At 57.4% G+C, this 22,362-nt stretch overlaps 1 protein-coding gene across 1 annotated transcript; it reads left to right on the forward strand.

Annotated features, from left to right (window-relative positions):
• The first annotated feature begins 287 nt into the window (after nt 1-287).
• Nucleotides 288-20,553, forward strand: TRIM8 (tripartite motif containing 8). Its single transcript, XM_048946626.1, has 7 exons — nt 288-1,442; nt 1,871-2,519; nt 17,729-17,824; nt 17,960-18,193; nt 18,687-18,718; nt 19,033-19,148; nt 19,418-20,553. Exons 2-7 carry the CDS (start codon nt 1,950-1,952, stop codon nt 20,023-20,025), a joined length of 1,656 nt encoding a protein of 551 aa, XP_048802583.1. The 5' UTR covers nt 288-1,442; nt 1,871-1,949; the 3' UTR covers nt 20,026-20,553.
• The last annotated feature ends 1,809 nt before the right edge of the window (nt 20,554-22,362 follow it).

Consider the following 22,362-nt stretch of genomic DNA (forward strand, 5'->3'; position numbering starts at 1 on the left):
TGGCTGGGCGGGCCGGGCCGGGCCGGCTCCCACCGCAGCGCAGCGCGGGGCGGCTCCGAGGCGGTGGCGGCGGCGCCCGGCGGCCCCACCGGCACTCAGCGGCTGCGGCTCCGGGGCGGGACGCGCCCGCCTCCCCCCGCCCCCGGTCGCTCTCTCCCCGCGGCCGCCGCCCCCATGGCCGCCCCTCCGGGCCCCCAGCGCCGGGGCTGAGCCGCGCAGCTCCGAGGCGCCGCCCCGCTCTCCCCCCCACCCCTCAACTCCCCCCCCACTCGCCCCAACCCCGCAGCTCCCGGGGATCCGCGCCCCCCCCGGCCGCGGCCGCCTCCCGGGGGCGGCGGGAGGAAGGCCGGGCGTGGGGCCGCCGGGCAGCGCAAGATGGCAGGAGGCGGCGGGGGCGGCCGCGGGGGGCTCTGCTGAGCGGCCCCGACGGGACGCGGGGACACGGGGACGGAGCCCGCAGCCCCCGGCGGGGCGGGGGCAGAGCGCGGCGGAGAGGCGACATTCTTCCGACAGGAGGGGGGGCCGGCTGGGGGGGGTCGGGCTCTTCTTTTTTTTTTTTTCTTTTTTTTTTTTTTGCGTTTCCCTGCGCCTCCGCTCCGCTCTCCAATAGGGCAGCGCAAAATGGCTGAGGGCTGACTCGCCCGGAACCGCACGCTCCGGCCCCGCTCCGCTCCGCTCAGCCCCCGGCCCCGCCGCGACCCCCGCCCGCTCGGCGCATTGTTCCGGGGCGGGGGAGCAGGGCAGCCCCGCTCGGAGCCCCTCCGGTCTTTTTTTGCCTCTCTCCGAAGAGGACGCGGCCCCCCGTGAGAACCCCGGCAGGTTGATTTGGGGCTCTCCCCTCCCTCCCTTTGCGAAACCCATTTTCTTTTTCATTCCTATTTATGAACGGAGGCAGCGCCTGAATGGTTGGCCTGTCCTCCGCTCAGCTCTCCCATTCACCACCTCACAATTCCGAAGCAGCCGAGAGGGTTTTTTCCCCTCGTTTTTTATCCTCTCTTGTCTTTTTGCCCCCTCTTCTTATTATTTTTCTTTATTTTTGCTGCAAACCTTTGGGGCTGCGGAGAGAATTCGTGGGTTTTTGTTGGCTTTTTTTTTTAATTATTTCACCGTCGTCATCGTCGCTGTTATTTTTTTTTCTTCTCAATTTGCCCAGTCTTCCTCCTTTTCCCGTTTTGGATCTTAACCCTTTGATCTGCCTCCTTTAAAAGACTCCGATTCCGAGCTCGCATCGCGGAGAAAGCCGGGATAAAGCCCGGAGGCAGCCCAGCCGCTCTGCTGTAGTCAGCTGGGGGGGGTGGGGGCGACAGAAGTCCCTTTAAAATATTGAATGTCGGCGGCGAACCCAAGGAACGAAAAATCAAACCCGGAGCGCTGAATTTCGGAGCTTTATATGGAACGCGGAGCGCGGCGCTGGATTTTGTATGGATTTCTTTCAACCTTCGGTAAGTTTTGATTCACCCTGCATGCAGCTGAGAGGAGACCCATTGCTGCTGGGGGCTCTTAAGACTTTGGGCTGTAAATCCTCCAATATCGCATTGCTGGCTTGTTGGCTTTTTTTCTTTTTCTTTTTTTTTTTTTTTTAAACTGTTTGCGTTTTTAACCGAACGCCACAGATATGGCCCCGTCCCCGGAGGCGTTCAAGGCCGGCTTGGATCGGGTCCTGGTCCCTGATCTGCTGGTCGGCACCCAGCCCACAGCAGGGGCTTGGAGCTGGATGAGCTCTGGGGTCCCCCCCGACTGAAGCCATTCCGTGGCGTTTTCTCTCTCGAGATTCCTCGAGTGCTGCCCCGTGGCTCCTCGTGCCCTCGGTTTTGAGCTCCGTGGGGCGGAGGGGCAGCCTGGCCGTTCACCCCAACGCTTCCCATTGCAGGGCGACGCGACCCCGGTGCCCGTCTGTAGACCCAACTGAGACATTTGGTGGGGAGAGCCGCCAGCGAGCGCCGGCAGCGATGGCCGAGAACTGGAAGAACTGTTTTGAGGAGGAGCTCATCTGCCCCATCTGCCTGCACGTCTTCGTGGAGCCCGTCCAGCTCCCCTGCAAGCACAACTTCTGCCGGGGCTGCATCGGTGAGGCGTGGGCCAAGGAGACGGGCTTGGTGCGCTGTCCGGAGTGCAACCAGGCGTACAACCAGAAGCCCAACCTGGAGAAGAACCTGAAGCTCACCAACATCGTGGAGAAGTTCAACTCTCTCAACCTGGAGAAGCCTCCCTCTGTCTTGCACTGCGTCTTCTGCCGCCGGGGCCCGCCGCTGCCCGCACAGAAGATCTGCTTGAGGTGCGAGGCCCCGTGCTGCCAGTCCCACGTCCAGACCCACCTGCAGCAGCCCTCCACGGCCCGTGGGCACCTCCTGGTGGAGGCGGACGACGTGCGGGCCTGGAGCTGCCCCCAGCACAATGCCTACCGCCTGTACCACTGCGAGGCCGAGCAGGTGGCCGTCTGCCAGTTCTGCTGCTACTACAGCGGGGCCCACCAGGGACACTCGGTCTGCGATGTGGAGATCCGGCGCAATGAGATCAGGGTGAGTCCCATGTCCGCTGAGGCCCGTGAGATGTCGCCATGATCTCCGCCCAGTGGAGCGTCCGTGGGTGGGATGCACGTCTTGGAGGTTGGTTGGCCACCACACTTGAGATCGTGGTCCCTGTGTGAGACCTGGTGGTGGTCTCCACCCCGTGGAGCAGCCACGGTGGGTGCATTGGATGGTCATTTGACCGCCGTGCTCCAGGTCTGGCCACTGTGCTCCATAGGAGGTGCTGGGGTAGTGGTCCTGAGCCCACCGTGCTATGCGGCCACCTTGGGAGGGTTGAGGAGGTGCTGGGTGTTCTGAGCCCACCGTGCTGCGAGACCACTGGGGAGAGCTTGAGGAGGTTCCCCACCATTGTAGAGGCTGTGTTGGGCAGGAGCCTCTTCATGGTGGTTCTCAGCTGGGGATTCTTCCTCTGCCTCCTGGATCTGTGGCATGCCATGTTTGTTTCCCAACAGGCTCATGTGTGTGTAGCATCTACCCAAAAGCCATCCTCCTGGCCAACACCGCGGCCTGTTGTTGTAGAGCTTTGCCAGTGCCCTCTGCAGCACTGGGGCAGCCAGGAGGAAGTCGGCAGGAGCAGACATGTTAGATCGTGGCTTGGCCGGGCACGGCAGGGAAGGCCAAATTGCAAGGATGGGGCCTCCTGTGGGGGTCTGCTGGGCCCTTGGTGTCCCCTTGGTGCTGGGTGGGGGTCCCGGTACTGAGGAGGAGGTGATTGGAGATTTCAGCCCTGCCGTGGTTCAGAGTCAGCTGGTGGCTGTTCAGTGACATGCATTAAAATTTGACAGTGGGTGGTGGTGTGTGTAGGGGGGGCAGGGGGTGAGGAGCCCTGAAATGCGGATCCAGGCACCCGACTCCGGGATGACAAAGCCGCTGTGCGACAGGGACGTGGTCCTGGCCATTGTAAGGCTGGTGAATGTCAGAGCCCGGCTCTTCCCACCGTCCTCCCCTTCCTCCTGTATGGCCGGCACCGGATGAGCTTCGTGTTAGGCATTCAGCAGAGATGTGGCTTCTTGCTCCGGGGGGCCCAGGGTTGGGTTTTGGCCAAATAGTGCTTTTTCTAATCAGGATAAAGGGGCGGCGGGGGCCTGCCCCCAGTCCCTGCGGCAGCGGGAGGCATTGGGTTTGGGGAAAGTGAGTCGGCCGTGCCTGTGGCTGGGCCATCTGGCAGAGGCTTTCACCACGGCTCCACACCCTGAGGGGTATCACACAGCCTCGCTGTCACCCTGGTGCCCCCCGCCCACCTCGACCCTTCTGGAGGGCCCCGGCGCTCGTCCGACAAATAAATATTTAACAATGAATTGAATGGTGATTACTGTAAAATGGGGATGATTTCCTGTGTATTTTAATGTTGCCAAAATGAGTCACCATTTAGCAATAAAAAAAAAAAAAAAAAGGAGTCATAAATAAAAATTGCAGTATAATTACTTTCCAATTGGATGGCCAGGCCTGCGGGGGGGGTGGGGGAGCGGCTCCCAGCCTGAGCTCACAGGAAGGTTATTTTCCTCTCAAGGTTTTTTGGGGGAAAACCAGAGACCTCCGTGGAGGTGCCACACGCGCTGGGAGGGGAAGGACCCAGGCAGGCTGACGGAGAAGGGCTGTTCTGCTTCTATTTATAGGGAATGGTTTTGGTCTCCCTGGCAGGGCGGGGGATCCACCCCAGCGGGCAGGGATGGGGACCCGGAGTGTTTTTCCAGGTCCTTTTCCAGGACGCTTTGATCTCATCGATCCTTGCTTTCTGCATTTTTCTGTTGCTGTGCCGTCGTTAGGGCTGCATGTTGGTGTTCCAAACGACCTGGCAGAAAGCAAGGCCAAATTTTGGCCCTGCTGTAAAATCTGAGGATGTGCGGCTGGGTGGTGAAGGGTCTGTGTAGTAAAGCCACAGACTTACGGTGTGACCTTGGCCAAATCCCTTAGAACCTCCATCACTGCCTTATCTTAATTTCCCATCCCTGCAGTGATCAGCGTGTCTCTTCTCACCGTTGGGTGTTCAGCTGGGGAATGGGGTAGTGGTAGTGTCCCTGCTATGGCTCTCTATTCTCATGGACCAAGAGTGTAGCTACATCAGCCCCAAACTGGGCCACGTGCGTGTCCCCATCCCTTGTGCGCTCAGCGGCGATGGCTGCCTGTGCGCCGATGTCAGCATAAGATTCCGGGCTGCTGGCTGGCTCCACACTGGGGGATGCGCTCCTGGAGCATCGTGCGTCCCTGCCAGCAAGTGGCCCTGAGAGATTTGTTCCGTGCGCGCCTCTGGGAAGCTCGTAACTGAGAAGTGAGTCAAAGTTTGGAGGCTCAGAGCCTCATCCTCCGCCCGGTGTCTGGCACGTGGGTTACGGGCGTGGGATTGACCCAGTGGCAGAGGCGGCCCCGGGGGCCAGGAGGCTGCAGTGCCCTCTGCCGTCATTGTTCCCTGCAGCCCACCTCAGGGGGCTTTGTGCCGGGCAGGCGGGGGCTTGGAGCCCTTTGGGGAGCAGACCCAGTGCTTCCTGAGCTCGTGTGGTGCCCAGCATCGTGGACCCGCCGAGCCCTGGCTCACAGCTGGGTGAACCCAAAGGTGCAAGCGTAACGCAAGCAGTAAATAAAATATGTGGTTAATCTTGCTTTTGTGGGCGTATCAGCGCCTACCTCCCCTTCCCCCCCCCCGTGAGATGTTTTCTCCTTTGTTTCCTGTTTTTGTAGTGCTTAAAGAGGAAAAAAAAAAACCCATGCTGACAACCCACCCTCTTTTTGTGCTTCTTGACGTGGTGTTTGTGTCGAGGTCTTGAAACGAAACATTTTTTCCTTCCATCTTTGCTGCAGAAGCCATTTACCTCCCAAACCAGGGCACGGGGGACCTTCTCCTGGATTGAAATTGGGAAGTTCCCCCAGTCGGAGGAGGGTGCCCCCTAAGTATTTTTGTTTGCCCAGCACCAAGACAGGAGCACAAGTGGGAAGGCAGCAGCCAAAGAAGGACGTGTGAAAGGGGCTCACCCGAATGTTTGCTGGGTACCGCTGCGATTGTCCCACCGTTGTGTGGGATGTGGTTGGTTATACTGCTGCTGGAGGTGCTGGAGGTGGAAGGGATTGGCTGGGGGCTCTGCTCCTGCTTTGGTAACATTTCAAGGCTCAGAGGCAGCTTCCCCCTGACCTTGCTTCTTGCACCGTGTGGGAAGTCGGGAGAAAATCCCGCTGCCTTCTGAAAACTCCAGCACGTCAGAACGAAGAGGAGGCGGACGCGCCATGACCTGCGGGAGGTTTGGGAACCAGCTCTGCAGGGTGTCTGGCTCTGACACCAGAGGCACCTGGCAGTGTGCGTGTCCCTTGTCCCATCCCCATGCTCCCCTATGTGCCATGGGTGCGGAGATGGCACCCAGCAAGCCCTAGTGCTGGGGCCGTGTGGTCGGCTCCGCCGCAGGCTTGAGCTGCTGTAGGTCGATTTACTCCGGAACAGGTTTGGTGACTTGCTATGGGGTGGATTTTTATGGGCTCACTTATTTTCCAGATGAGTTGTTTATGAGGAGCGTGGCATGCAGCCCACGGAGGCACTGTGAGTGCAAGGACCCGAGTTCTCTGGTGTGAATTGAGTGTTGTGGTGCCTGGCAGGCACTCCTCAGAGCTCTCTGAACATACCTGGTCCCCATGGTAGGCCCTGCTGAATAGAGGCTGTGCAGGTCTTTGAGGTGAAACCAGCATTTGCCTCTCCTGGGGTCTGGATGCAGGGCTTTTCTTGCTGAGCTTGAGCACTTCCCTTGCCTGTAACCTGTCAAGTCCCCAGCAGTTGCTTGCTTTAGACCTGCAGCCACAAGTTGTCTGCACAGTCACCCAAGAATTGACAGAGGAGGTGGGGGACACAGGCATCCACTGCCTGCAGTGGGAGGAAGGAGGTGAAGAGGAGGAGGAGGGACCATGCCGAAGGATGCTGTCTTCCCACAGTGGAAAGTGCTGTGTGGATGGGTGCTGGTGAGGAGCAGGGTGGGAGGGGGAAGGAGGCAGTCATCTGAAGGGCTCGAGCCAGGGGTGCAGGGGTAGAGATGTAGCATTGGGGGACGTGGCTTGGTGGCCATGGGGTGGGTTGATGGGGTTGATGGTTGATCTTAGAGGTCTTTTCCGATGAATGATTCTATGGTTCTTCCCATTCCTCAGCCGCTTGGGAGCCAGGGAACACTGGGAACCTCCTCTTCCCCTCCCATGGCTCTGCTAAAGCACTGACCGCAAGCCATCCCAGAGCCGCGGTGGTGCCCAGGAGCCCATGCTGATGGGCCTCTGCCCCTTCCCGAGGGGGGCAGAGCTCAGGGGGGCCGGAGGAGGAGGAGGCAGATTTCCATGGCTCACAAAGGGCACAAGCGATCTGATCCATGCAACTGCCCAAGAATAAAGAAGCTCTTACATTGCTGGCTGCCCTGACCTCTCTGCGTTCTGTTTGAGGGGACAGCGTGTGACCACACAGGGATTTCTCCGCTACGCTTTGCAGGAAGGCGACGGGCTTCAGTCCCCAGCTCTGCCTGCACGCTGCTGTATTTTTGCTATTTTTGCTGGTTACCTATCTGTTTGCTGGAAGTCTTGGTATGCTGGGGTAATTTTTCTTTCCTTCTCTTTAATTTCTTGTAATTTTTTTTTATTTTAAATCTGACCCTGAAATGAGGCTGAGAGCAGCAGTGCTTCCAGAGCAGGGACAAAAGTAACCAGGAAACACAGGGCAAGAGAGGAGGGATCGACACCGAAACAATGAAATAGCCAAGCAAGGGAAGGCTGAATGCTCAATAGCACAGGGCTTTGCAGAAATGCCTGGCTAGTGCAGTATTTTATAATCAGCTTCTGTGCTGGGCTGGCCTGCAACAGTAGTGTGATGGGGGAGGAATGCTTTGAATTAGCTGGATGCCAGAATTAATTCTGTCAGAACTCAAATGTACATGTATGTACAGACTTATAAATAAGCACTTGGAGCTAGATGCTGCTTTGCCACGCAGGCTCTGGGGCAGAATCTGGTCTGGCCTTGCTTTTTTCTTGGGGGGAAAAACTGAAATGCTGCAGATCTGTAGCAGTGGCTGGTGACTTTGTCAAGTTGCTGCGTTCATCGCAGCCTGCAGGCTTGGGAGGTGCTGGCTTGTTGCAGGAAGGGGGTGGCTTGATGGAGCCAGAGCTTGGGTTTGTGTGAGCTTCAGTCGCGGTACACAATTGAAGCTCCATTTGCTGGTAGGGAAGATGGGGCAGATGCTACAGGGAGCTGTGGGGTTTGTGGGACACGGGCAAGGGATGTCTTCCCCTTCCCATCATCATCCATAGGAGGAGGTCTGGTAGAGGCACCCAGCTCTTCCCTGCCCAGGAGGGCTGAAGGCACCGTGGTTGGGAACGGGAGGAGATGCCTGCTCCCAAACATGGAGGGATGGGCGGTTGTTTGCAAGCACGAGATGCTGGATGCACGCAAGAGATGTTACATCTGTCCTCCAGATGAACTCCGGGAAGAGGTTCCCAGTGCTGGATCCTTCCTGATAAGGGCAGCTCTGGCCCCTTCTCACCAGGGGACCGTGCCTGCCTGCTCTCTGCCTTGTGATGTGCCTGTGGTGGTGACAGGAGCGAAGTCTCTGTCTCAGAGCAGCGCCCTGCTGTTCTGGAGCCGTGGCTCCTGCATACCACGCTCTCAAAACGCTCCGTTTGCTGGTCCGGTGCACCACAACTGCCAGAAAATACATAAATTAGCAGCAAGTGATTTAATTCCTCTGCCTTTTCTCCCCCTTTCCGCACTCTTCTCTCTCCCCGTACCTCTCCTGTCTCAGCTCCCTGCTCTGTGCCTGCTCTGGGGGGGTGGCTCCAGCGCGGGTTGCAAACAAGAGAGCTGCGGATGGCTCCAGATGAGGCAGTTGGCAGGGAGTGACGTTCCGGATGGCTGTGTCTCTCTGAAATATGAGTGCACGCTGTCAGGCCAGCCGGCTGCAGGACGCGGCGCTGGGCTGCCCCTCTCCCCCCTCCCCATTGCACTGCATCCCCCTGGTCCTGGTCTCCTGGTGGGTGACCTGGGAGCTCCGTCCCAGTGCTGGAGGCCCGTATCCCAATGGAGGGGCAGTTTCCCTGCCATACAGCAGCTTCAGCTGGTTATTGTGTGGCTCCAACCCCCGCAGCCCCGCTGTTGCTCCCAGTGCTGGAGCTGAGCTCTGGGCTTTGGTGCTGGGCCACACGCAGACCAGTATCGATCATTCTGGGGGTGGGCAGCTATTTTTGTGGCAGCACTGCAGGCTCTTGGGTTTTTGCTCCTGGATGCTGGGAGAGGTGGGGGGGGGGGGCCTGGAAGGAGCTTTCATGTATACTCTGCCACATCCTTGGGCTCCGTACCCTCCTGCTGGAGGGGGCTGCATCCCTTTCCCCACCCGTATCTGTCGGCTGTTGGGTGGGAGCAGGCTTTCCCTGCAGGTGAAACTCCTCTGCGCTCAGACAAAGGGATGGGGGTGCGGGTGCCTCCCTTTGTTCTCTGTCCTGGTACACCCAGCTCTGCCAGCAGAAGCCCCTCCATGCATGGCTCTTGGTGGATGGAGTGGAAGAAATATGCCATGCAGTCCCCAGCTCTGTGTTGTCCCTTTGGGGAGGGGGCTGCTCCCCCCCATCCCTCCTTCCCTTGATGCTGTGGGGCCCCATGATGGTGGGGGTGGCTGGATCTGGGGGGGATTACTGCAGCTCTCCTTCTGTGAGCTGTGTGTCTGTCACAGAGGGGTGCGATGTGGGATAGGGGCAGGATCTGCCCCGAGATGGAATGGGGGCACCTTCTGGGGTTGTGTTCTGTTCCTGTCTCAGCTTGCTGGGGCATCCAGGCAGGGGACTGGAAGTGAAGCCCTGTGCATCCTGCGAAGGCCACCCCTCTCCAAACCCATCATCCATCAAGGCTGTGAGTCCAATGGGCAAAACTATGGACAGTCCTTGAGCCCTGGCTTTTGTAGCCTTTTGGTGGGATGGAATTGCTCCTACTCACCGCCCTAAGCGTATGCACAGCCTGCAGGACCTTGCTGGGCAGGGACCCCACGGGCTGCGCTTACCCCAGTGCTTCTGCCCTTGGTTCTCCCTGAGATGTGCTTGTGGCTCCTGGTATCTGCTAGCACATGCAGCGTTGATCACTGTTTATTGAGGTGCTTTTGCAGTCATCTAATAAATAATACCGAGGCAACAAGCAGAAGCAAAACTGTCATCTACGTGTTTGAGCTGGAGCTTCCTTGGAAAACATTCCTCCTTCCCAGAATGCAAGGCTGAGCTTTGCTGGAGAGAACGACGAGAAGCATCCGAGCAGACAACCTTCACACTGCCCGCAGTCATGTGTCATCACAGCACAGGAATTTGAGGGAGGCACTGTGCTTTCCCTGGAGCTGGGACTGGGAGCTGGAGGATGTGCAGTAGTGGGAGCCCATGGGGTGTGGACCCTGAGTTGTGGTGTGCAGGTAAGGAGAAGCTATCACATGCCCCAAGCAGTACATGGGTTTTCTAGTGGGCATGAGATCTTGGGGCTGGACCTGCCTCTCTAGAAAATGGCAGCACAGCCCCAGCTGGAAATGGCTCCTCTGGCTGCACGCTGTGCACTGCCCATCCTGCGTGGCTCCGGCACATCCCTTAACCTTTGTGCTCCACTGCATCCCCTTTAAAAGAGGATAATGAAAGTGAAAGAGAGAAGCGGCGGGTGCTGGAGGCACCTTGGGCTGCCAGGCTTGATAAAGTGCTGCTGATGTGCTGGGGACACGAGGAGCAAGGCTTTGAGTCTGCAGATCAAATGCCAGGTCCATCTGCCCTCAGATTTCCTCAGGGCTGCTCTGCTTTGTCCAGCTCTGCAGCGCTTAAATGGAGAGAGGGCAGCCAGCAAAATCCCTCTTGTTTGGGGCTGGAGGCTGGGCTTCTCGCCCAGCTCATGCAGGCTGGCGACACTGGCAGGGAGCAGAGCAGGTCCTTGCTCCTGGGAAGAATGGAGCTGGCCGAGTCCGAGCTGCCAGGCTCTCATCTCCCATCAGATCTGGAAGATAGATGACACCTTGGGGGCCAGAGATCGATAATGTCAGAGGCTGGCCCGTAATCAGGCGAGATTAAAAACCAATGACAGGCATCCTCCCAGGAGCAGCAGTCAGCATGTTGAAGGAGCACAGTGGGGGCTGCATCCAAGCCCCCTCCCCAGCAATGCATCTGACATCGAGCAGGTCCCCTGCGGCACCCTGTCCCCTATCCCTGTGAGCTGGGCATGTGGGGAAGACAAAAGCAAGCCAGCATGGGGCTGGTGTGTGGGGCTGTTAGGTGCTGGGGTGGATTGGGGCTGCAAGGAAAGGGGTGGCAAGGCTGCGTGGTGAGGCTCTGGGTGCCTCCTTGTAAAGACGCTTGGTTTTGAGGATAGAATCAGAGAGAGGAATTTGGAAGTGCTGGTGGCTAGTGACTTCGCTTGGATCTGTTGGTTTTACCTGCTTTTGTTTATTAACCAAGGCCAGATGCACATGGGCAGTGATGGGCATTCAGAGCACATGGTCACATTTCGAGGCGCTGGTTTTGGGGTCACCTTCCCATGTGGGCAGCAGCTCACCACAGTGGAGGAGGCTGAATTCATTTATTTGCAAGAACAGATTGCTATAAACTCCTGGCCCTTTTTCCTGTGCGTCCTTCAATGGGTGTGCAATCCTTTGCCATGCTCAGGCTCGGAAATAGGATGTTTCTATTCCTTCCCAAAGTCAAGGGCAATGAAAGGAGAAGGGGCCGTGCTGCCCTGCACGCTGGGAGCTGGAGGTGCCGGCTGCCTTTGCCCTGGGCTCCTCTTCCCCTTCCTCCCACTCCCCGCCAGGAAGCCTGGTGCTGTGAAGTAATGCCTGCTGACACCGTGCTGTGCCGGGGGCGAAACAGGGAGCGCAGGGAGCTGGGGAGTGGGCTGTGTGCTGAGGGAGCCAGGGGCTTGCCTCTCCTTGGGCTGCCCCAGGGCTCCATGCATCTCTTTGGTTACAGTCGTGTCATGTGCACACAGGGCTCAGCTGGCTGGGTGCTCCCCAAGGGGAGTGTGGGGCTGTGGGATGTGTGGTCCCCTCTGGTCCGGCATCACTGTGCTGCAGAGCCCAGGTCCCTGCCTCTTGCTCCAGACTGGATACAAGGATCAGTCTTTTACAGTAAGGACGGTGAGGCACTGGCACAAGTTGCCCAGAGAGGTACTGGCTGCCCCAACCCTGGAGACACCCAAGGTCAGACTGGAGGGGCTCTGAGCACCTGATGGAGCTGTAGGTGTCCCTGTACACTGCAGGGGAATGGGACTGGATACAGGTCCCTTCCTACTCAGATGGTTCTATGCTTTTCTGCTCCGCCAGCCCGCAGCTCGGCCCTTCTGTGTCACCGAGCCGGGGAGGGGATTTGGTCCTATTCTTACTCATTTGCAATGTAAATATTTTGATCCCGAGGACGTTGCTGGGAGCTGGGTGTCACGTCGAGGAGCGTGATTCATTCATGCTGCCGCAGCTCGGAGCACAATGAGGCGGCGCTGGGACTGATCCCATGGATTTCCTGCGAGCGCGGCTGGCGGGGAGATGGGACGTCACGTTTGGCTGAGCCCTCTTTGCTCCGTCCCTGCGAGCCACGAGGGCTGAGCCCTGCCCAGGCCTTGCCACCTCCCAGCTCCTGTGTCCACAGACTTTGCGCTCGGTCCGTCCATCCCTCGCTTTCCTCGCGGGGGCTCTGCTCCCTGTGCTGGGATGACGGCAGGGTGCGAGGGCAGGCGGTGCCGGGGCCGATCCCTGCGTCCCTCGCTTGTCTCCATCGCGTGCAGTGAGCGCTGCGCTCACAGCCAGGTGCGGCTGTGGATTCATTCTGGCACCCTTCGTTAGTCCGTGTTTGTTCACGCCGCATTTTTCTTTCTGCTGGCTTGTTTGGACACGCACTGGTACATTCACGGCACTCAGGCAGTAACGTGAGGCTCTTTCCCATTAGGAAAGGGGGCTGGGAGGGCGGCTTAAGCAGTAGTTTCTGAGATATTTCCTCCCACTGCCACACCCTGCGTGAAAGAGCAATATCCGCGGCTTCAGCTGCTATCGCCCGGCTCCGAATGTCTCTCTTTTAATATAGATTGGTATCATTTTGCATTTTAAAGTAAAAACACGCTGCAAGCTGCAGACAGCTGTCGGTTGGCAGCTTTGTTTGAACATCTGGTGTTGCTGGGCTGCTGTTCAGCACGCTCTGACTACGGGATTCATAAAGATTAGAATCCGGGCTCTCGGATTCTCAACAGCCACCGCCTTGCAAAGATGGGGTGGGGGGAGAAAACTCAGTGGCTTCCCTGCGAGGAGGCAACGTGGGGGTGTCTGGGGTGTCACACCGCGATGCTCAGCACACGGAGCCCAGCAGTGGGGTGCTGCAGAGGTGCCTGTTCGGACGCATCGTTTCCAGGAGAAATGGGGTCCTCCTCCTTGACTCAGCCACTGAGATCGCCACAGCCGTACACCCAGCCTGTCCCCGTGCTCTCCCGTGGGCACCTCGCAGCACTAAGCAGCCTCTAAGCCCCTAACAGGTTTTGTAGATCTTGTTAGTTGATCTGCATTTTTGCAGAGCTCTCCGGACGCAGCCCATCGGCGCGTAAGTCACCTTGACTTGCCACAAGGCGTTGACTCCCAAGTCACTTTCAGTCTCCATTTCTCAGTCGGAGGTGCACAAAAGAAATAAGTGCCCTCTTATCTTTATTAGAAAAAAAAAAAAAGCTGCCTGGAGAAACGTAGCTGTGCTCTGGTTGGTGCAAGCCAGTAACCGAGGTGCACGTAAACCTGTTCTGCCCTTGTTGGTGTTGATTTAACTCACCAGTACAAATTAGAATAGCCTTGAGCAGTTGGAATTTTAACTGCATCGGTTAGGAGGAAAAAAGTCACTGCCTTGGAATGAAAGTGGAGATCTCTCCCTCATGCTGCCCTGAGCCCAGAGAGGAGCTCTGTGCCATGGGCACAGCCAGGCCCCTCGGTTCCAGGACCCCAAACTGGGCAGTGATGGAGCACGTGGCCATGGGTTGTCACCTCCACACAATGGCGGGACAATGGCGGGGCACATGGCTGTGGGTTGTCACCTCTGTTCCAGTGGACGATGGTGGGACACGTGGCCATGGGTTGTCACTGATGGACATCCGTGCAGCTGGGACATGGGAGCCACCTGCCAGATGGCTAGCATTGCAGGAGGTACCTGAGTGCTTTCCATCTGGGTCCAAGTCCTTGGCTGGTCCCAGGGAGCACGGTCAGCCCCTGCCTGCCTCACTGAGCCACAGGACAAGAGGAGGACCAGGGGTTGTGGCTGAGGGCTCAGACCTTGCAGGCTTATGTCGAGCAGAGGTCTTTGGGCAGGGGAGAGGCAGCTCAGCCTTCAGCAGGAGGGAGGGAGAGGCTGGATGCATTTCAGTCCTGCGGGGAGAATGCTCTGAGATCACACAGGCCAGCTGGATCTTGAATCCGAGATGTTTATTTGGAAGAAGGAGTGCGGGTTTCTCAATTGTACAGGGGCTGCAGATGGGGGTAGGCTGGCTGCTGGGCGATGGCAGTAGGTTTACATGGGGTGGTTGCATTGGAAGGCAAAGGCATCGCACCAGGACAGCCTGGGACAGCGCTGGGCTGCGGCACACAGCAGCCTGGAGGGTGTTGGGATCCACTGGGGGCGAGTGGGATGGCAGCAGATGGAGGCAGGACTGGGGGTGCTGCCAAAGCCTGCTAGTTTCTTCATGGAGATTATGGAAGGAACAACTCGTGGATGATACAGCACAGAAGCGTGATAGAGGGCTGGTGTGAAGGGCAGGGCTTTGTGATATGACCAAGTTACAACCTCCTGTTGGGGCTGCCTCTATGAAATGGGAAACTGAAGAGGGAAAAAAGAAGGTTAGGGCCCCCACAACTTCCATCTGAACTGATAGGAACTTTCATCCTGGAGGATGCTTGCTGCATGCTTGGAGGAAGCTGGGGTCTAAAGGAGTGGAAGCAGGAGCTGGGAGCTGCGCTGCATGGCCAGGAGCTGGACTGTCCCCACCCCCTGACACCAGGGAAGTGTCACCTGGCTCCCTGCTGGTGTGGCTGGACAGAAGGCAGAGCCCCAAATAATCCCTGCAGCAGGAGGAAGCAGGGGCTGGGGAGGCAAATGGATGGCCTCAAGGTCCTTCTGAAGGTCGCTACTGGACCGAGAATAGGTCCCCATTTCCCAGCGTCCAGTATCCTGCTGCCAGCCTCTGCTGTGCTAGGCCTCCTGGTTTCCGGCTGCTCACAAGCTTTTCCTTGCAGCACCTATAAACAGGGGGAAGAGCATTCTGTAGGATAGGCTCAGCCCCAGGGCCGGGGGCACCAGCATGTCCCCACACCAGTGGGTTGTGGCTGGGGAGAGCACCTGGCTGCAGCCCCTGCTGGAGTGGGCAGTGGGGATGGGGCATGGAGTGCTGGGGTGATTACAGGAGATAGGAACTGGGGTTCTGTCCTCTGTTTTCTCCTCCTGAAGTGCTCAGGGCCTTGCAAGGAGGTGGCATGGGATTGCTTGGTGTGAGCAAAGGGCTCTCTGGTGCTCCCAGCTCTGGATATCCCAGGCAGCTCTTCTGCCCTACCAGAGATCAAGCGGCCCCAGTTCTGCACAGGGAGCAGCACGAGAAAAGCAAAACCCCACACTCAGGGCAGTGGGGGAGACCTGGTGCTCCATCCTGAGCCCCCTCACCCCACTTACTGTAAGTGTGTGCAAGATGAAACCCCAGCAGCAAACATTTCCTTCCTGTCTCTGTAAGGCAATCAGCTCCTGAGAGTGCTGTGGAGCTTTGCAAGAGCTGTGTGTGCCCAGCAATCAGCGTGAGACTCCTGGGGTCTGTGAGGTTCCCAGATCTGGGGGGGGGGGCTCCCTCTGCTTGGCTGGATTTGAAGGATCTCCTTTTTTTGGGAGATGTGTGGGCTCTGCCCGTGATGCTTCAGCGCCAGGGGACATCCTCAGGATGGACCAGAATAGCTCTGCATGTGGGTTTTTCTTAGAAAATCAGTCAGTGGGTGTGAGGCCGGGTGACTGTGTCTGTGCGTCCCTCCCTGCCGCCGGCTCTTTGCCCATTAGCATTCAGCAGTGCGACCTCAGGCCCAGCTCCAGCCCCGCGCAGCTCCGTGCCGGGATGCTCCTCAATGGGCGCCCTTGATGCAGGTCCTGTGCTCTGCTGCAGGTGGCTGGAGCAATTCCTGAGGAAAGCGTTTGTCCTCCTCCGCTCCCGTCCCACCTTCCTCCTCCTCCTCCTCCTCACCCGTCCTGCCCCACTCCCACCGTCCCATCCTTCCGGTGGCGGCGCACAATGTCCCCATTCAGGCGGTGACTGCGCTTTGGTGGTGGGGGGACAGCCCAGGGCCACGGGAGGGGGGTGCTGGGAGGGATGTGCCTGGCCCCAGGCAGCTGCAGGGTTTCTGCTCCCTCCCACACCCCAACCTCCGCAGGCTGGGGCTTTAGAAGTATTCCTTACTTATTTCCTGGCTGTGGCCTGGAGCCACGCGGTGACCCTACATCATCGGAGCTGTCACCATGGCACAAGCTCTGCCCCGGCCTTAATTTCTTGTTGCACCTTTGTTGATTCTGCTCTTGGGTCTCAGCTGTTTCTGCTGTTGTTTTTTTTTTTTTTTTTTCCATGAGAAAGGGGTGAGATCCCATATAATTCTGTCAGAACAAGCTGGCATCCAGCGGCCAGCACTGCCTCACTTGGAACCTATTGGACTGGGGTAGAACAGCCCGACCACAGATTAATACATTAATTAATTTGTCACATTACTTCACATCTGTTGACACTGAAATACAATATTCCTCCATTCTGGGGAATTCCATTTATAACTGTGGTTGGAGATAACAGATTTGTGATTGAGGAAGGCCAATCCTCATGGGTCTGAAAGGCTCCTCCAAACCCCACAGCCAGAGGGCCCCTGGCACCTTCCGTGCCTCAGAACGTGAGTTGGAGCTGCTTGGAGCCTGGGAAAGGCTCGTGCGGGGAGAATGTGTGCAGAGAGAGCTGCAGCCATCCCAGCACCAAGGTCATGCATGAAATATGAGAAATTACCCTGAGAAATTCTGATCCTGGAGGAGGAGTTCATGACTTCAGAAATACCAGATTTGGGAGGGGATGGAAGGGAAAGGGATATATTTTCCTTTTCAAAATATTGAAGGAATTCGGCCTGTGCTGCAGAGACAATGAGATTTCACCCCTCAGTGCCAAAAGGGCAATTTGTACCCGCGTATCCTGGTTGAGTTTCAGTGTCTGTGGGTGAGAAGCTCCCAATCCCGGGCACAGGTGGGATGGAGCTGACAGTGCGCGCCAAGTGCTGCTCGGTCCATCAGTCCCTGCAGCATCGTCACATCCTGGGGCTGGCGGTGTCCCCATGGCCACATCCATGCGTCTGTCTGCACAGTGTGGGATCACACACATGGGCACTGTGGCACACAGCTGTGAGCAGGAAGATGGGGGTTTTTTAGCTCCTCATTACTATTAGCAGCGAGCGCTGCTTTTGGGGCGATGGCTCTGCCATGTGGCCGGGGTGGAGATGCCTCAGCCCTTAAGGAAAACAACAGGATGGAGAAGGCTTCCAGTTCCTGCTCTGAGCAGAGTTGGAGGTGACAGCGTTTCCCCACAACGCAATTAATCCCGGCAGCGCTTCTGCCGCCCTCCCCCTCCCACCTCGTCCAGGAATTAATTACTTGATTATAAATCCCCGAGTGGCGGTTTATAATAGCAATAATCCCCTCGAAACTCATCCTTGCTGCCGCTTTCTGCCCGTCTCACCCCCACTGCCAGAGCCCCTCTGTGCTGGGGGTCAGGATCCTTCATGGGGCCGGGGCTCACCCCGATGGCGTTCTGTCCCAGTTCTTTGGTCCTTGCTGGGGCCCAGCCCTGGGGTAACGCAGCTCGGTGCCTCCTCTCTCCGTCCGTCCTGATTACACTGACACTGGCTCTGAGGCTTGTCACAGCAGTGGGGATGGGAGAAAGGATGTGGCGTGGCGTGGGGTGTGCGGGAGGGATGAGGATGGCTCACGGCGGACGCTGGGGGTGGGTGATGGGCATCCTTCCATAGCGGGAGATGAATCCTTCTATGTGTGCCCCCAGGACTTGGCTGGGGCTAAAACAAGTGCTGAAATGTACTCATGAGGCTACCTTTATCCAGGGGACACAAATCAAGGTTCCCAGCCCTTAGAGCTTCATGTGGGCATGCTGGGGTGAGAGCCCAGGATGAGTTCAGCTCGGCTCTGACGGCTGCTCTTCTTTTCTTCCCCTGCAGAAGATGCTGATGAAGCAGCAGGACCGGCTGGAGGAGCGGGAGCAGGACATTGAGGAGCAGCTCTACAAGCTGGAGTCTGACAAGCGGCTGGTGGAGGTAACAGGGCCAGCACCAAGGCCGGCACCCCGTGGGAGTGGGGTGGGCAGTGGGGTGGCGATGGGGAAGGATCTGGGCCCTGCAGAGTCACAGGGGTTTGGGGCTGCCAAGGGGCTGACTGCTGCCATCCCCCAGGAGAAAGTGAGCCAGCTGAAGGATGAGGTGCGCCTGCAGTATGAGAAGATGCACCAGATCTTGGACGAAGACTTGCGGAAGACCATGGAGATCCTGGACAAGGCCCAGGCCAAATTCTGCAATGAGAACGCAGCCCAGGTCCTGCATCTCAATGAGCGCATGCAGGAGGCCAAGAAGCTCCTCAGCTCTGTCCAGGTCATGTTTGACAAAACTGAGGATATCAATTTCATGAAGGTGAGAACCCTGTGCTGGGATGGGAGGTGGCCATGGGCCAGGTTTGGTGGTGGGGAGGCCTGGCTCACAATGAGAGATTGGGGACGCTGGTCTGGTGGAGCAGCCAACATCTGTAGTGGGTTCAGTGGCGCCCAGTGGGATTGGTGCAGAGGGTACAAAAGGGGTTTGGGACTCAGTGCCCCTCCTGGGCCCAACCAAATCTGTGGTCACCCAGATGGGGAAGGCGGTGGGATGCCCAAGGACCAGGTGGCTCTACCACCTCCTGGTCCCTTGCTGGCTCTGGTGTGTCTACCAGGAGTGTAAGACGGTCCAGGAACACTGTGAGCCAGCACATCTTGCATCCATGGGATGCAGAGGCTTCCTCTTGCCCTGGCCACAGACACCTGGGCCCTGTGTCCCCTCCTGGGGAGATACGGAAATTGACATCAGTAGGGAGATGGATGCTGGGATGAGGACTGTCCTCACTGACCAGGGCTTCTCCTTCCCTTCCTAGAACACCAAGTCCGTGAAAATCCTAATGGACAGGTGAGTGCAGCGAGCGCGTTTGGAGAAGGGGGCTGTTTGAGGTGCAGCAGCATGACCTATGGAGATAGAGCAGAGCTGGGGGTGCTGCAGGGCCTCTGTTTCCCTCTCCATCTCCAGAGTGAGCTGGGCTGGCAGTGCTAGAGTTGCCCTGACAGGCCACTGGGGAGGGACCTAGGGATAATGGATGGGAGCAGCTCCTGGGGAAGAAATCCAGCTCCGGAGAGGGTGGGGAAAGGAGCCTGATGGGGGGAAGGTGGACACACACCGCTATGTGTGTTTTGTCCCTCACCTCTTCTCTGCCTCTGTCTCAACAGGACCCAGAACTGTACTGGTGGCAGCCTGCCTCCACCCAAAATTGGCCACCTCAACTCTAAGCTCTTCTTGAACGAGATCACCAAGAAGGAGAAGCAGCTCAGGAAGCTGCTGGAAGGTGGGTGAGGTGGAAGCATTGGGGAAAAGGGCTTGGCTGCCTCCCGCATCCAGCAGTGGGCATCCTGTAGGTCCCAGCAAGAGATGGTGGGGAGAACTGTTGGGCTGCAGGGACCCTCTGTGGTCCGGATTAAGACACGGAGATGCTGTGAAGGCACGCTGTGGCTTGTGGGAAGGATGCACGCTGGGGTGATGCCTTGCCTTGCCTGCGGATCCGGGGCCGTCGGGATGGCGTCCTGACGTGGTCCCACCCTCCTGTTCCCTCCGCAGGTCCCCTGAGCACCCCCGTCCCCTTCCTGCAGAGCATCCCCATGTACCCGTGCACCGTCAGCAACTCCGGCGCGGAGAAGCGCAAGCACTCCACTGCCTTCCCCGAGGGCAGCTTCCTCGAGCCATCGTCCGGGACTGTGGCCAGCCAGTACATGAGCCAGGGCGCGTCGGCCGGCGAGGGGCAGTCCGCACAAGCCATGGTGCCTTGTAGCTCCACGCAGCACATTGTAGGACTTCCCAGCGGCCCGCAGCCGGTGCACTCGGGCTCCGTCTTCAACCCATCTCACTACCCCAACACCACGTCATCTCAGCAGTCCGTGCTCTCGCAGTACGGCGGGCGCAAAATCCTCGTCTGCTCGGTGGACAACTGTTACTGTTCCTCGGTGTCCAACCACAGTGGGCATCAGCCCTACCCACGCTCGGGGCACTTCCCCTGGACAGTCTCCTCACAGGAGTACTCCCACCCGCTGCCGCCCGCGCCCGCCGTGCCCCAGTCGCTGCCGGGACTTGCCGTGCGGGATTGGATTGATGCATCCCAGCAGCACGGCCGGCAGGATTTCTATAGGGTGTACGGCCAGCCCTCGGCCAAACACTACGTCACCAGTTAACCCGGCGGACGGCGCGTCGGAGAGAGGAGTTGTGCTTCGTTTGGGCTTTTTGTTGGTTTTCTTTGCTTTCGAATCAAACCCAGCGTCCTTCCGCCTCGCGCCCCTCCAGGATTTTGGGGAGGGTTTGTCTCTCATCTCCTTTATATTTTCATTTTTAAAAGAAATAATAATGCTTATTTCCTTTCCATTCTTTTTAATTTAATTTCGGAACGTCCCTCCTGCCCCTTGCCAGAAAAGATGAGGGGGGAATTAAGGAGAAGCAGTGGATGGGGATCTGCGTTGGGCGCGTTGCCCTCGCTCGCTGCCGACACTCCGAAGGGACAATGGCACCTTCTCTGCTCCCGCTCCTTGCAGTTATTCTTTTGGTTTGGTTCACTTTCCCCCTTTTCCCGACCTTTCTTTTTCCCTTTTTAAAATGAAAGAAAAAAAAAAACAAAAAAAAAAACCTATCATTGATTCAGTATGAAATGATACGTGTAGATTTTGGGTTTGTTACTTTTATTTTTTTTTTAAAGGCTGATTTTTTTTGCGTTAAAGGCCACCACCTCTCACACGTCTCGGCGTTGGTTGGTTTTGGTTTGATTTTTTGTTGGTTTTTTTTTTCCCCCTCTCCTTTCAGAGATTTGTAAATACACAATGGCAGGAAATTTAATGCACAAAAAACAAACAAACAAAAAAAAAAAACAAAAAAAAAGGGAAAAGAAAAAAAAACACGAATAAATAATAGTAATTAATAAAACAACAACAACAACAAAAACTGTTCTAGTTTTCAGGAGGGGAAGCGTTGCCAAACGCACCCCCCCGCGTATCGCTGATGCAACTTCCTGTAACAAGCACTTTGTATAAAAAAAAGTGGACTTCCTGCTATAAGGCACAGGTATTTATTCTGTAACCAATTTTAGAACACACACACACGCACACACACACACACACACAAATATTCAAATAAATGTGATCACTTAGTGCAACCGCCTCGCTCTGCTGCGCTCTGCCCGGTGCGGCTCCGCGGGGCTCCGGGTTCTGGGGAGGAGCAGCACTGGGTTTGGGATGCGAGACCCCGAGGCAGCCCAGACCCCAACGTGCCCCGCAGGGCCGCGGGTTCCCTTCTGGGTTCATCTCCCAGGGGGATGCTGGAGGGGCCACCCTCCCAGCCCGTGAGGATGTGAGTCAGGCGCGGGGCTGCGTCCTGCCCGCGGCCTCTGGAACAATCCCCATTGTGGCGGCACAGGGACGAGGATGGGGATGGCGGCTTTGCTGCCTGCGGCAGGAATGGGCACGGCATGGCCCCAGCCCTGTGGGAAGGATGAGGAAATGATGTCGTGAGGGGCTGAGCTGCTCTTTCAGGGCAGTGGAGGCTGGTGGAGGGGAATGGAAGCCAGTGGGGCCAATCCAGGGGAAACCTGGGGCAATATAGGGGAATGGAAGCCAACAGAGGGGAATGGAATCCAATGGGGCTAATTCAGGGGAAAAAGAGGAGCAGCCTCTGTTGGGGCAATAGAGGGGAATAGGAAGCCAGCAGAGGGGAATGAAGGCCACTGAGGCCAATACAGGGGAAAATTAGGGCAATAGAGGGAAATGGAGGCCAACAGAGGGGAATAGAGTCCAATAGAGGGAGGTGGAGGCCAATGGGGCTAATCCAGGGGAAAACTGGGGTAATAGAAGGGAATGGAGGCCAATAGAGGGAAATGGAGGCCAGCAGAGGGGAATGGAGGTCAATGGGGCCAACAGAGAGGAATGGAGAGGCCACTGCAGCCAATGGAGTGGAATGGAGGCCAAAGGGGCCTATCCAGGGAAAAATGGGGCTTTCTGGAGGCATGCAGGGATTTCTGCCGTTCTTTTCAGGATTGGGTTTCTCTGCTTTTTTTTTTCTACTCTCCCAGCTGTCCTCATCCTCCTCCTCTGTGCAGCTGTGGGCATTAAGGCACCTGTTGCCTTTAGACGGGGCTCTGGGACATGTCCCCACCTGTCCCCATGGCTCATTGGAGCCCCAAACGCAGCACTGAGCCTCAGTACAAACCCCCTGCCTCTGACAAAACCCCAGCACTGGAACTGTTTGATGGTATGTGGGGACGTGGTGGCCTCGTGGAGGCAGTGGGACCAAAGGGGTAAGTCCAGTGCTGAGAGGTTCTGCTGATGAATGGCTCTATCTGAGGGGGAGAGGAGGAGGGGGTGAGTGGGGGCCATCCATAAACAGCTCAAGTTGTGAATGGAAGGAGATGGATTGGGAGCTGGGTGAAAACATGTGACACGGCAGAAAGAAAAATGAGCAGCTGGACCGGACCAAATTGGTGTCTGATGAAGGACATGGGGCTGGGTGGAGAAAGGATCATGGGGCCG

Source organism: Lagopus muta, chromosome 5 (assembly GCF_023343835.1).
Source record: "Lagopus muta isolate bLagMut1 chromosome 5, bLagMut1 primary, whole genome shotgun sequence".
Classification (NCBI taxonomy): domain Eukaryota; kingdom Metazoa; phylum Chordata; class Aves; order Galliformes; family Phasianidae; genus Lagopus; species Lagopus muta.